At 35.4% G+C, this 13,212-nt stretch overlaps 2 protein-coding genes across 5 annotated transcripts in view; both read left to right on the forward strand.

The window, feature by feature from the left end:
• Positions 1 to 2,322, forward strand: part of LOC123679831 (serine-rich adhesin for platelets) — a 56,278-nt gene extending 53,956 nt beyond the window's left edge. For all 4 annotated transcript variants that reach the window (XM_045617344.1, XM_045617346.1, XM_045617347.1 and 1 more), the window contains one exon: positions 1,326 to 2,322. In XM_045617344.1, the coding sequence (XP_045473300.1) occupies positions 1,326 to 1,431 (106 nt within the window). In that variant the 3' untranslated portion in view covers positions 1,432 to 2,322. The remainder of the gene's footprint in view (positions 1 to 1,325) is intronic.
• Positions 2,323 to 3,360: 1,038 nt separating this feature from the next.
• Positions 3,361 to 5,971, forward strand: LOC123680033 (FAD synthase-like). Its single transcript, XM_045617675.1, has 6 exons — positions 3,361 to 3,586; positions 3,671 to 3,765; positions 3,807 to 3,930; positions 3,985 to 4,085; positions 4,137 to 4,405; positions 5,685 to 5,971. Exons 1-6 carry the CDS (start codon positions 3,484 to 3,486, stop codon positions 5,797 to 5,799), a joined length of 807 nt encoding a protein of 268 aa, XP_045473631.1. The 5' UTR covers positions 3,361 to 3,483; the 3' UTR covers positions 5,800 to 5,971.
• The last annotated feature ends 7,241 nt before the right edge of the window (positions 5,972 to 13,212 follow it).

Raw genomic sequence — 13,212 nt, forward strand, 5'->3', positions numbered from 1 at the left:
AAACAATTTTTGTTACTTAAATATTGTAGTCGTTTTTTGCAAGTTTTTCAAATTTGACAACAAACCAGCTGTTTGAGGAGATCCAAAGTCGATGTTTAGTTGTTGTTAAAATGCCTAGAGCACTTGTACGCGGAATTTATCGCCAGCTAAGAGAATTTGAAAGAGGTCGAATTATTGGTCTACGGGAGGCGGGGTTGTCATTTCAAGAAATCGCTAACCGTACGAACAGAAATTCAACTACTGTTATGAGATATTGTCAAGCGTGGTTTAATAATGCCCAAAATCGAAGAAGAGTAGACACCAGACGTCGAAGGGGCACAAATGAAGTTCAAGATCGACGTCTAAGACTTATGGCCATTAGAGACCGATTTACGACAACTCGATCTATGGCTGATGACTGGTTAGGAGAACAAGGCCATCCTGTAACTGTCCGAACGATTTACCGCCAGATAGGGTCTTTTGGAATGCAGCATTATCGACCCCATCTTGTGTTACCTCTAACGGTTGAACATCGCCGGCAACGATTACAGTAGAAAATCATCTATTTAGTAAGTAGTGCAGAGAACGTCAACATTGGAATTTGGAATGGCATCAGATCGTCTTTTCTGATGAATCTCGCTTCTCCTTGGGTTCACATGATGGCCGAAGAAGGGTTAGACGACGTCGGGGAGAAAGACGTGAACCTCAGTTTGATGTTGAGCGTCATGTACACCGGACAGTAGGCGTTATGGTATGGGGTGCTATTGCTCATGCATGTAGGTCACCTTTAGTCGTTATGCGAGGTAACATAACAGCGCTGCGTTACCTTCAAGAAATAATGGAGCCATATGTTCTCCCTTACCTTAACCGGCTCGAGAATCTAATATTTCAGCAAGATAATGCCCGACCTCATGTTGCCAGAATTATTTCAAACTTTTTCGAAGCGACCCATGTGAATATTTTGCCTTGGCCGCCCAGATCCCCCGATCTTTCGCCCATAGAGCATGTTTGGGACATCATGGGTAGAAGGCTTGGATATTTACCCCAGCCTCCTCGAACTTCAAACATTCAGTCCTTGCTATACTATCTATGTTTTACAACAACAAAAAAAGTGGAATTTATATAGCTCATTCTGGGTGTTGAAGTTTCTTTGTCAGTTAGTATATGTCATAAAGTACAAACAAATCATACCATTTTGTGAACCGAAACCTACCTTAACTTATCCAGAAAGCAGTATCATATAAAAAGGATGGGTTTTCAGTTGTTTAAATGATTCATTCAAGATATTTTCATGGAAAAATATATTATGTTGATGAATAAATGACTAAATTCTTATTTATTTCCAGGTGTGGAGGAAATGGACAAATGGAGTGTAATCCAGTAGTTTGCAGTCCGAGTCCAATGTTGGAGCAGATGTTAACGGTAGCAGCGACGTCGAAGAGAAGAAGATGAATCTGATGTTCCTAACAACGAATAGTGACAACCGTACACAGTCGACTAGACTAGTACAAGTGATACAGACTTTTTTTAATTGAAGAATATCGTGAACAGGACTTAAAACCACTGCATTATGCATTCTTGGGTGCCAAAAAAACATATTGAACTGTTGTTTATTATCGAGGATGTGCCTTTTAGGAGTTAACCTATCCAGATCGGATAGTTTCCACTTGAAGAGTGATAGGGCGACATTTCACTGAGACACAGAGCTGGTTCGGTCTCTACAATTATTTAATGTTTTTTCAATTGATATATGGACTTCTCTCCAACTCACCGAACGAGTCATCAGATCATCACTGATGCAAATTCGATGAGTGTGGAAGCCTAGTCCTAGCTATTTTCATTATTCTAGTCCAAGTTATCGTTAACTCTGTCGATAACGACCTTGTTGGAAGTTAAAATTAGTAATATGCAGGTTTTCCTAACTACAATTCGAGATTGATTAATGATTAGAAAGTACCAGCTCTGGGACTCATTCAAAACAACCAAGTTCGTATAGTAAATCTGGATTAAGGTAATAGCGTGTTGAAAAGCAACGACTGAAATGCAAATTTTACACTTTTGTATTTAGAATCTTTTAGAATCCATTTCGATGAGCCATTTTACATTTTAATGGGCCCTCTTTTAGTATAAATTTGTTGCGTATCCGCATCGAGATCTAAACTGTTTGACTGGCAGAAGATTATTTTTATTTCTATCAAATTTTCACTTTTCTATCGGGACTTGTTCTGCCACTTGAACGTTTAGGCTGTCATTTGTATATTTATGGATGCTCAATATAATTATGAATAAGTAGAATATGTAGTATTTATCTCTTGAAATGAATAAATTATGTAAAAGATGAAATTGTGTTTTTTTATAAATCTACAATTTACTAGCTCCAGCTGAATTACTTACCAAGACAACCAAAAGGTTTTGGAAAACACAGGTAATGAGGTTTTTTCATGATGGCGCGTCAAAAATTCTATAATACAAGCGCCAAAACTACCCTTGCTGAACCTTCTTATCTTCCTTAAGTGTTAAAATTTCGATTATGCTGTAAATTAATGAGTGAATCTGAAATTGTCAAATATATGCCAAAGGAATAAAATGCATTATTCTATGGAAGATGAGTTTGTTCTGTGGCTCTCCAGAACTTTCTTTTTGGTGGACCACTGGTAGTTTATAAAAATGTGAAATGGAACTTTGGTCCAGTACTACACTTTTTGGTTTCCTGTAGTTTTGACGTATCTGCTACCAATTTCAAGAAAATGAATTCAAAGAATTGTCTAGTAATCCTCAGGAAAATTCAAATTATTATAAAGATCTAGATAGTGAGCTGTGATGAATGAATGAATTATAATTTTTGGCAGTCATTCACCATATCTGAAGCGAAGATTAATAAAGATTCGGTAAACAGGTATAACCCTCACAAAAAAATAATACTACAAGAAACACCCTATACCTCGGAAACAAAAAGTTTGCGGTTATGTTTAAAAGACTTTTTTCTCAAAATTATCCAAGGAATCTCTCATTGTCTCATTCACCTTCAATATGTAGGAACATCCTGTTTATAGGTCGTGCAAAAAAATAATGTCCTTGATGTTATTACTTCCGAATAACAAATCAAATTTCCAGGATTACCCTGAGATCATTGTAAAATTATTCTATTGCATCATTTGATGAGTGGAAGACCGAATGCTGCTGCCGTTGGCGTTTCCTTGGGAAAGGATATTTATTATTAATAAACAAAAACAATATATTCATTGATTCTTATAATATAATTAATGAACAATTACATAAAAGATGCACAAGAATTATATTCAATCACCAAAATAAAGAAAACTTACTATCTGTGAATTCCTTCAGAACTTAATATTCTATATTCTAAGGTCAATTCTGTACATAACCTATTTCGACATCAAATGTCAATATAAATAAAAATTTCAGAAATGAAGGAAAAGAAATGATATTCAAATCGACAAATTCGATATATTGATGAAGAAGAGCTAACATAAAAAATTCAAAATGACTATTCTATCTTCTATTCTGAGAACAGTCTCTCGAAAAGTATCTCGAGGTATGGAATATGCCAGTATCAATAAAAGACATAAAACAGCGGGAATGATAGGTAAAACATTGATTTACAAATACAATTTAATTATAAATATATTATTATGATCTTTTATGTTCGCATGGTTGTGTCCCAATTCAGTTATTGGCGATGAAATTTTGAAAGGACAAGTTACGGACACTAACTCACCAATAAGTTGTAAAATTTTACATGACCTAGGAGTTAAAATGAAGAAGGTATTTTAAAGTAAGTTGTACTAATTTATCACTTGTAACAGATTTCAGTTGTAGGCGATAATATTACTGATGTTAGTGATGAAGTTGCCCTTTTCTCATCTTCATTTGACTATGTTATAACCACAGGAGGAATTGGTCCCACACATGATGACATCACATTCGAAGGTAAGAGTTGATGAATATGTAATTTTTTTTTAACTGAATGATTATCAATTACAGGAGTTGCCCAAGCCTTCAACGAGCCCTTAGTAATTAACACTGAAATTCAAGCATTATGTGAAAAATATAATCATGAATGTTCAAAAATTAAACTATCAAGAGTAAGTATTTATCACATATCATTATTTATTTTGAATATTATCTTATTTTAGATACCAAAATCAGCAAAGTTGAAATTCTACCGTGACCTGAAGTTTCCTGGAATAAGTGTCAAGAACGTATTCATATTCCCAGGAATACCAGAGTTTTTCCAAAAAGCTTTTCAAGTTGTAGCCCAAGATTCATTCCTTTGTAATGGTCGGTTCTTTTCCAAGGCTGTATATTTGAATGCATCTGAAGAACAAATTTTGAAAGATTTGAATTCCCTAGTTGCACTATGCCCAGCTGTTGAATTTGGATCCTATCCAAAAATTAATGATGAGTAAGTATAAACCATCGGTGAATTACTGCAGTCGAAAGTTGGGTAATTTCTCACGATGAGGCCCTCATATTGGTTCTTAAATCAATTTAAAAAAAAATTATTATATTATTTAAAGGCAATGCAAAGATGTAATTCAATTAAAATAGATATTAATTGGCTACAACCACACACGGTAGAAGTAACTGCAGTTTTTTCCAAGAAATATCTTTGGGTGTTCATCACATTGTTGTCAAAACAGTGTTCATTGCAAAAAAAATTTCTTGGGTAATAGTGTACTTACTTCTTAACTTAAACAGAATATTGAGTTCACTGTGAACTCCATATTTCATAACCACTTAATAAACTAGAGTTTTTCATGGGCCATCATATGTTTATTGAAGAAACACTTGAATGTTTGTCTAAAGAATGAAATAAACTGTTAATGATAAAATAGTTTAACTAGCTCTAATAGTATTTTTAATATGAAAAAATTTAGAAGTTTGAGTAGAAAATATTTACTGATATAGTCATATGAGAATGTAGATATCTATCTGTTATATAAACGTTCCATTCATAAAGAAAAACACTTTTACAAATTTTTATCACAGGGTTATAAAAATACAATTGCAAAAACTGAATTTCTTATGAACATTGAAATTTGTTTTCATTGATGTTAACAGTTTTGAGTTGAGTTATAAGTTGTAATATATTAAGATGCATTAAGAAATTCTAGTCTAATGAAATAATCTTGCCAAGATATTATCTACAAGTTATCCAGCTGATTATTGAACCGAAGATACTAAATATCTTGAGAACTGAAATATTTCAATTGTGGTAACCCATTCTAAGCTAAAATTAAATCTATTTTGTATTTTCCCTGATGATTTTAGCATTTTTTAAGAACATATAATATATCCTATTGATTTTGCAGAAATAATAATATTCAGTTTAGACAGTGAATATGAGTAGCCTTGCATATCTAACATTTCATCTTTTCAGGTGTTAATCTTTTCTACGAGTTATCTCTTTTTATTCCTCTAACCTTTTGGTTTACAAGGAACCTAAAAATTTCCCTTTTGCGTTTATACATTATGAATTTACCTCTGCATGCTCTAGTGTCATTATCTCGGATCCTAGAAGAAAACTAGATCCTAAGAAAAACTATCACAAACCTATTTTTGAAAAAAATGAGTTTCTTGTATTCACTGTCGAATTTTTATTATAAGCCAGTGTACATAATCTGGTTTTAGTTTTTTTTAACACTTTTTTCATAATTTGTTTTCATTCTGCCTTGTTTCAGATACTACAAGGTGAAGATAACAATCGAATCCTCAGATGAAGAAGCTACCAACGAGGCTTATACAAAATTATTGGAATTGCTTCCAAAACAGGTGGTCGTTGATGTCAAGTTTTGAAGTAGAGATTTATTTTCGATGTAAATAATTATTTATTTAGTTTTATGAAAAATGGAAAGAATATGGTCCAAAAATGAAAACTTCTAAAAATATAGAGTATAGTCTGTCAAAGTAATAGTTCCTAAGTCATTTAGAAATGAATATCCAGTTTTATTAAAATTCTGACTGATGACTCATGATTTTCATTATTAAAATTAAATTATTACCTTTCATTTTTGCATGGGCAAATGAAAGATATTTTCAAGTACATTCTAGGAGAGATATACTGATTGGTTCAAAAGTCTGGAAACGGTGAATTTATTTCGCACACAGGTGGAAAATCGGAATTCTGATACTGGGGTCTTCAGGAATTTCGCCCGTGGAATCGAATGGAACCATCAGATTTTGGACCCAAAAGGGCCTTATACGAGATATGAGGCCCAACTTTGAAATAATTTCAAATGCAAACCCATGTTTTTTATTGCAGATTCGAATTAAGCGGTAAATTTTACATCAGAATTGATTGAAACCAAAATTTTTCGTCCTTTTTTGGGCGCATTGCGCCGTTTTCTGTTCAAGGAGAAAAGATGGGTTTGCATTTGAAATTTCAAAGTATAAGGCTCTTCTGCACCCAAAATCTGATGAGCTCAATCTATTCAACGAGAAAAATTACTAAGGATCTCAGTATCAGATTATGAATTTTTGCATCCTGATCAGAATGAACGCATCCGGATTTTTGAACAAAAAACGCTTCATAGGGCCCAAAAATGGACGAAAAAAATTTTGGTTTCAAGCAACTTGCAATAAAAAAGATGGGTTTGCATTTGAAATTTCAAAGTTTGGCATCATATCTTGTATAAGGCTCTTTTGAGTCCAAAATCTGATGGGCTTATTCGATTCTTCGGGCGCGAAATAAATTCACAGTTTCCAGACTTTTGAACCACCCAATATACAGAAAATGAACACGGATAGGAATGTTAACTCGACAAATATTCTAGTTTTTATCGTTTATTCAACGATGTTTTAAAACCCGTTCTAGTTTTCTGCCCGAATAAATTTATATCGTGAGTAGCTTCACAACTTTGGTTATAGATGGCAGTAGTAGCAACGATTGAAGCAAGATTCTGATTTTCGTGTGATTGTGGGAATTATATTTTGTTGAACTGAAAATATGCCCAATATTTGAATCAATAAATAATAACATTTTAATTTCTATTGTGGTAATTGGTGAGAGAACACCTAGATTCAAATTCTACACAATGACTAATTATTTATTTATTTTCTCTTTATGATCCAAATTTAATTAAAAATATCGTCTGAAACCGGAGTTATTATAAATAAATAGAATAAAATTTTGGAATTTTTTTCAAACTATAAATTTGTGAGAAAAAATATTTTTAGGATCTTACCTATCATTTAACATCATAAAACTTTTTCAGTACCTATGTGAATTCAAGATGTACATTTAGTTTTTATGGGAATATTGCTTTCTTGGATGTTTTCGTCATTTTAAACGGTTTTTTTTTGCAAATTTTATCTTGACAACTTCCATAGCTAAACTGAATTCCTCTGGACAGATTTTTTTTGTACGATTTTCAGATGCTGAGCGCTGTACATTTCAAAGCTCATACCTACCAGATTTCAGGAATTATTTTATCATTGTAAATATTAATGCAGAAAACGGCATTATTATTATTTCAATAGGTCTATTTTGCATGTATTTCAATATTAACCAGATTAGGCACCAAATATTCAGTTGAATTGGATGCAGTTCCCAGAGATCTGATGGTGGGGTGCATATTAAATTATTTAAATTACTATTTTCTCTTCATTTTCACCCTCCATACCTATTCCATTTAGTTTCCAACTCTCTAATCTGTGTAAAGCCGGTCCAAATAACTGACTAGCAAATGAACCAATATGCCCATCCCAGATTTTAATAAGAATTCAGAATTTCATGTTGCTTGGTTTTTTGCTTTTTATTATGCGATTTTTGATCAGTCAGCTACTTTTAATACTTTATTTATGACTTGCCTGCAATAATGAGTAAAACTGTCATACAAGGGCACTCATCCTTAAGTGAATTAATCAAAATTAAATTAGAGTTTGTTTCGAATTAATTTACGTTTAAAGAAAAATAATTTTTGTTACCCTAATATCATTAGGATAGTGATTTCTTGGAAACTTCGACATTAAAGGTGTAAGAAAACAATTTAATACCTTATTAAAATCAGTTTATTGTTGAAATAAGAATGTAACACACTTGGATGAGGTGATTTCTTAGCAAATTTCGATTATGCGCTCTATCCTTGAGGATTGCGGTGAATCATCCTTTTTTTTTAATTCTGAAGTGTAAAACCTTTGCCGGCACCCGTTGGATAGTGTGAGGCTCTCCTGGAGGGCATACTCACTAAAAACCTCCATTTCACCTCCGCCGAACCCGTAGAGAAAGGTTCCAAGAACGTCAACCTTCCTCTTACGCGTTCAGCCTCAGTGTGGCCGGCTCACCAAGGGTTTGGTACTCTACAGTGGAATGCCCGTCTTTGTGAAACGCTGTCCTACCCTAAGGAGTGAGGGATAGGGCAGAAGCAATTCGTTTCTGGTGGTAGAACCATTCAATAGGTAGCCTAAAAAGCGTGAGGCAACTACCCATCAATGAGCTCCCTCCTTCCGTGGTTTTCCCCATAGCTCTGATTACAAAACTTAAGCCTGAGGTAGTTCCCCGCAGGGACTTGGTCGGCAAGCCTCCTCCCTTCGAACTTAATCTTCCACGAGGAGACGCCTCTTGACCCTGGTCTCGCGACCTTTGAAAACTAGCATAACTTATGCAAAGCCCAAGTCCTCACAGCACAGGATTTACCTTAGTTCGTGTCGGGATGTTATGAGAGAGAAGTTTATTTTTTTAATGTTTGTATCTTCTTGCTTCCTTCTCAACCTCTTGTGTCTCGTTCTGCTAGACCTGTCAATGATTTCCACTTACCTTTATGGTCTTTGTTTGGTGGGTTCTGCATCTCTATCTCCTCTTTGGTGAACCCAGCTGGCCGGCTGCTCTGCGTCTCTTCTCGAGTTGCTCGTTCTGCTATAACCTGTCGGTTGGAAGGATAGAGATTAGAAAATGTTCTTAGGAGTGGACGAGGTATTGACAGGAATGTGTTGTTTGGGAGAACACGAGATTTTTGAGTAATGGAGAATGTAGCAGGCTGGGATTATCCACGCCAAATTTTCTGGTCAGTCTTAGTTTCACTGTTTACTTTACAGCAGGCAGTTACTACAAGTCCTTACACCAGGACAAGGTGCTGACCTCAGAAGAGGCGCTGATTCATCCTGGAATCACTAATTGGCACTCAGTGATCCCTGACCAATATAGCTTCTATACCGCTATTTCTCTCATGAGGTTGTTTTAATATTGGCTTCTGCCAAGAAAAAATTGTTTGCTCCACCATCTTCGAGTGCGGCGAATTTGTTTCTTCGCTCTCTTGCTGAAAAATAATATCGATATGACACAAAACGTGGTTGAAGCAACAAAGGCGGCTGGCTTTACTCGCGCAATTTTTCTCGCCAAATTGCGCTCCGTTTTGGGAAGCGCGAAATTTAACAACGCAACGAGTAAGTTTCGCCCGAATTACTTTCGCGAGGAAGTTTGGCTAATGTGAACGCAGGTTTTGTACAATTGTACTCTTGGTAATCTCATTGTTCTTCAACTGCTGCGGTTTTGCCTGTCGCTATAAACCAGTGTTGCCAATGGCCTTCCGACAAAAAATCCGAAATATTGGTCAAAAACTCCGAAAAAATCCGAATTATTTGTCAAAAACTACGAAAAAATCCGAAAAAAATCCGATCTCTCTTCTACTGACAGAACGCTGATAGACCACAGAAAAACAGGTTATTCTGTGGCTAGACCGCCTAACGAACATCAATTAGGATCATAGAACTATTATTCTATTGTTATGATCACAGAAACCATAGTTATATGAGGTAAAATGTTCTAAGATATGTGGTAATCTTAGAACATAGAACTAGTATTCTTTATTCAAACGTGGTAATGCGCAGATTACAGAACAGTACGCTTGAATTTCATGGTAAAAAAATTCAAATTTTACCGGAATTTCTACTGTGATGCCATCGGGCGGCAATGAAAAGTACTAAGTTTCGTTAACAGAGGCTATATTATACTCGGAAGTTTGAAACGTTTTGAATCTTTTTTTGCCCCCGCTTCCACAAATTCGGGTTTCGCACATATGTTACGCACATTTAGAGGGTTTTTCCAAAGTTCCTGTTAGAATAGCAGGTACTCTGGAAAAAAACCCTAAATAGCAATGCTATCAGTGGCCGTAAGGGTTTTAAAATCATAAAATCTCTTAATAGTTTTATCTTGCTTTCTCTATCTGATTAACCATACTAGATGTCGACATCTAGTGGCTCAGTCAGTAACTTCATCACCAACCAAATTACAGAAATCTCTTTTATGAATATCTCTGAAACCAGGCAACGACTGAAAAAATCCGAAAAAATCCGCAAAATAATAAAATCCGAAAAAAATCCGCTTGAGGGAAAAAAATCCGCAAATCGGATTAAAATCCGCGAATTGGTAACACTGCTATAAACACTCGGCTCCACCCATAGAGTAATAAACATAGAAAGAGGGAGTATACGCATTTCTACACATCCCAACATGGTTAGATAACGTTGTCGGATTGTGATATATTTTCAAATCCACAATTTTACTATATCGTTATGAATGTATATTATATTGAATGAAATATATTTATTTGAGTGATTCCCTTTTAAATATGCAAATTTGAATATTTGGAATCCGATATTTTTTCTAATTGTCGAATTTATAATAAGCAGAGTATTCATCATTTTCTGTATCTGCTGAAATTCAAGGTTTGGCAACTTTTGCTCTCCTGGTGTCCTCAGTTGTTTCACGTCGTTTGGCGCGCTTGAAGTTTGTTTTCTGAATTTCTGATATATTCAGCTATTCATTTCAATATATTTTGAGTTGATATAAAGCGTTGATTCACTATGGGAAATAAGAAGTGCGTCTTTGTGTAGAAACTCGCGAATTGAGTGAAATATTGTATCACTGATATGTTTTCATTACTGCGCGCTTCATGTCTAATTTGATAGTTCATGTTGGGGACAAAATTTGCTTACTGAAAATGACATATGCTCCTTCTATCTATGCTTATTACTCTGAGGCTCTACCCATAAAATGCTTCATATTGCAAAGATTTTTCAAACCCGGGAATTCTGAAAGATTTGTGTACGTAGATCGGTTTGCATGAGATATTGATTTCGAATAATTTTCAAATCGTAACATATTTTGTTAGTAGATAATTGTGTTTGATATCCTCCAAACAAGATGCGGTGGATTGAAACAACTAGAGACCCGAGGCACAAAGTAAGTCAGGTCATTCTTGGATTCTTTAGATTCTTCCAAATCGATTCAAATGCAAGGAATTGACTTACACTTGAATTTGATTCATGATATGATAATCAACATGAACTATTCAAAATTTCACACTTTGTTTTATTGGTTATTTGGACTCCAAGCTCTGGATCCTTTCAATCCTTTCTAATGGACGTACATAATTGATTTTGATCACAATAAACTATTCAAAACTGAGTGTAGTCTATCGTTGGAGACATTTATCGGTTTCAAATGCTCCAAGATTGCAGATATTCGAGAAATATCAGCGCCCTCATATCAGTAATGACATCTAATCCTCGAATATATGGTCGACAAGAACTTACTGAAAAAATACCACCAGTTACGAAACTGTGGAACGAGTTAACCCCTCTCGTCTATCAATCTTATCTATCTTATTAAAGTTATTAGAGTTTATGGAAGATAGGCCTAAGCTTACGAACTACTTAGAGTAAAGCCTTGCGGTATGAAATTGGATAATATCATTTCTACGCGTCTTGGAGTTTAGACGTTGTATCTAGTTCTTTGAAATGATTTTTTCGTCAACTATGACGAAGCAATCATTTTGTGATATTTGAGATTCATAACAAGTGTTTTTTTAACTGCATAAGAAGTTTCGATGGTTTGTTGTCTATCGTTTGACAGTTGACAATGACAAACTGTGTTGACATTTCTATTCAGTAAAGTTTGACAATTAATCATCAATCGTTTAAAGCTGAAACATCGATCCGAAATTGTGAAAATTTACTTTGAACAATATAAATCTGTTCGCAAAGTTCATAGAGCACTTCTTCCATTTTACGGTCAACAAAATCGGTCTAGAGAGCAAGCAATTAGTGTAGTTATTGATCGTTTTTGCACTAATTTTACTCTTATCGATTCAAAACCTTCCACATGCCAAAGAAATACACATACAGAAGAGAATAGTGCTGCTGTAGCGCGAACTGCTGAAGGAGACTCTGAAATGTCGATAGATCGCAGTTCTCAACTTGTTGGCCTTTGTCCTTCTAACGGGTGTTTTTTTTTCGAGGTATATAACTTTAAGTTGGCATTACTGTTCAAGATGGCGACCGATTTAACAGCTGTCAAGTGATTTATTCTCAGTTTGGTTTGGCAATTCATCATGAATAGAATCACGCCTGAACAACGCTTGTAAATAGTGCAATTGGTTCTGTGCGGAATACGTATCGCGCACTACGTCTATTTTATCGTCGACAAAATCGTCCATCAGAGCAGTTAATTCGATTAACCATGGAACGTTTTCGCACCACGTTTACTCTTATTACAGAAGAAGCTATTGCTGCTGTAGAGCGTAGCATTGAGGAAAACCCGAATGAGTATATCCGCCATCGAGCACAGGAATTGGATCTGTGTCCATCCACTTTATGGAAGATTTTGCGGAAGGATCTTGGTTTGCGTGCTAACAAAATCCAACTCCTGCAAGACTGAAGCCAAACGATCATCAAGTAAGGCGTAGATTCGTCGAATGGGCCCAAAATGAAATTGCCGTTGTTCCCGATTTTCATAAGCGAATTTTGTTTAGCGATGAAGCACACTTCTGGTTGAATGGCTACGCCAACAAACCAAACTGCCGCATTTGGAGTGAAGCTCATCCTCAAGTGTATGTCGACACACCGTTACATCCAGAAAAACTTACTTTTGTTGCGCTTTATGGGCTGGTGGAATCATTGGTCCGTACTTCTTCAAAAACGATGATGGCCAGAGCGTTACAATCAATGGTGATCGGTATAGAGCCATGATTACTAACTTTTTCATTGCTAAATTGAACAATCATGATTTCCAGGAGCTGTGGTTCCAACAAGACGGCACAACATGTCACACAGCCCGTGCCGCAATCGATTTATTGAGAGACACGTTTGGTGACCGCCTAATTTCACATTTGGGACCTGTGAATTGGCCTCCAAAATCTTGTGATTTATCACCGCTAGACTACTTTCCACTCTCGGATGATATATGGCATATTAATTTGGGGACATGGTACT

The sequence above is a fragment of the Harmonia axyridis genome, chromosome 5, assembly GCF_914767665.1.
Source record: "Harmonia axyridis chromosome 5, icHarAxyr1.1, whole genome shotgun sequence".
In the NCBI taxonomy this organism is placed as follows: domain Eukaryota; kingdom Metazoa; phylum Arthropoda; class Insecta; order Coleoptera; family Coccinellidae; genus Harmonia; species Harmonia axyridis.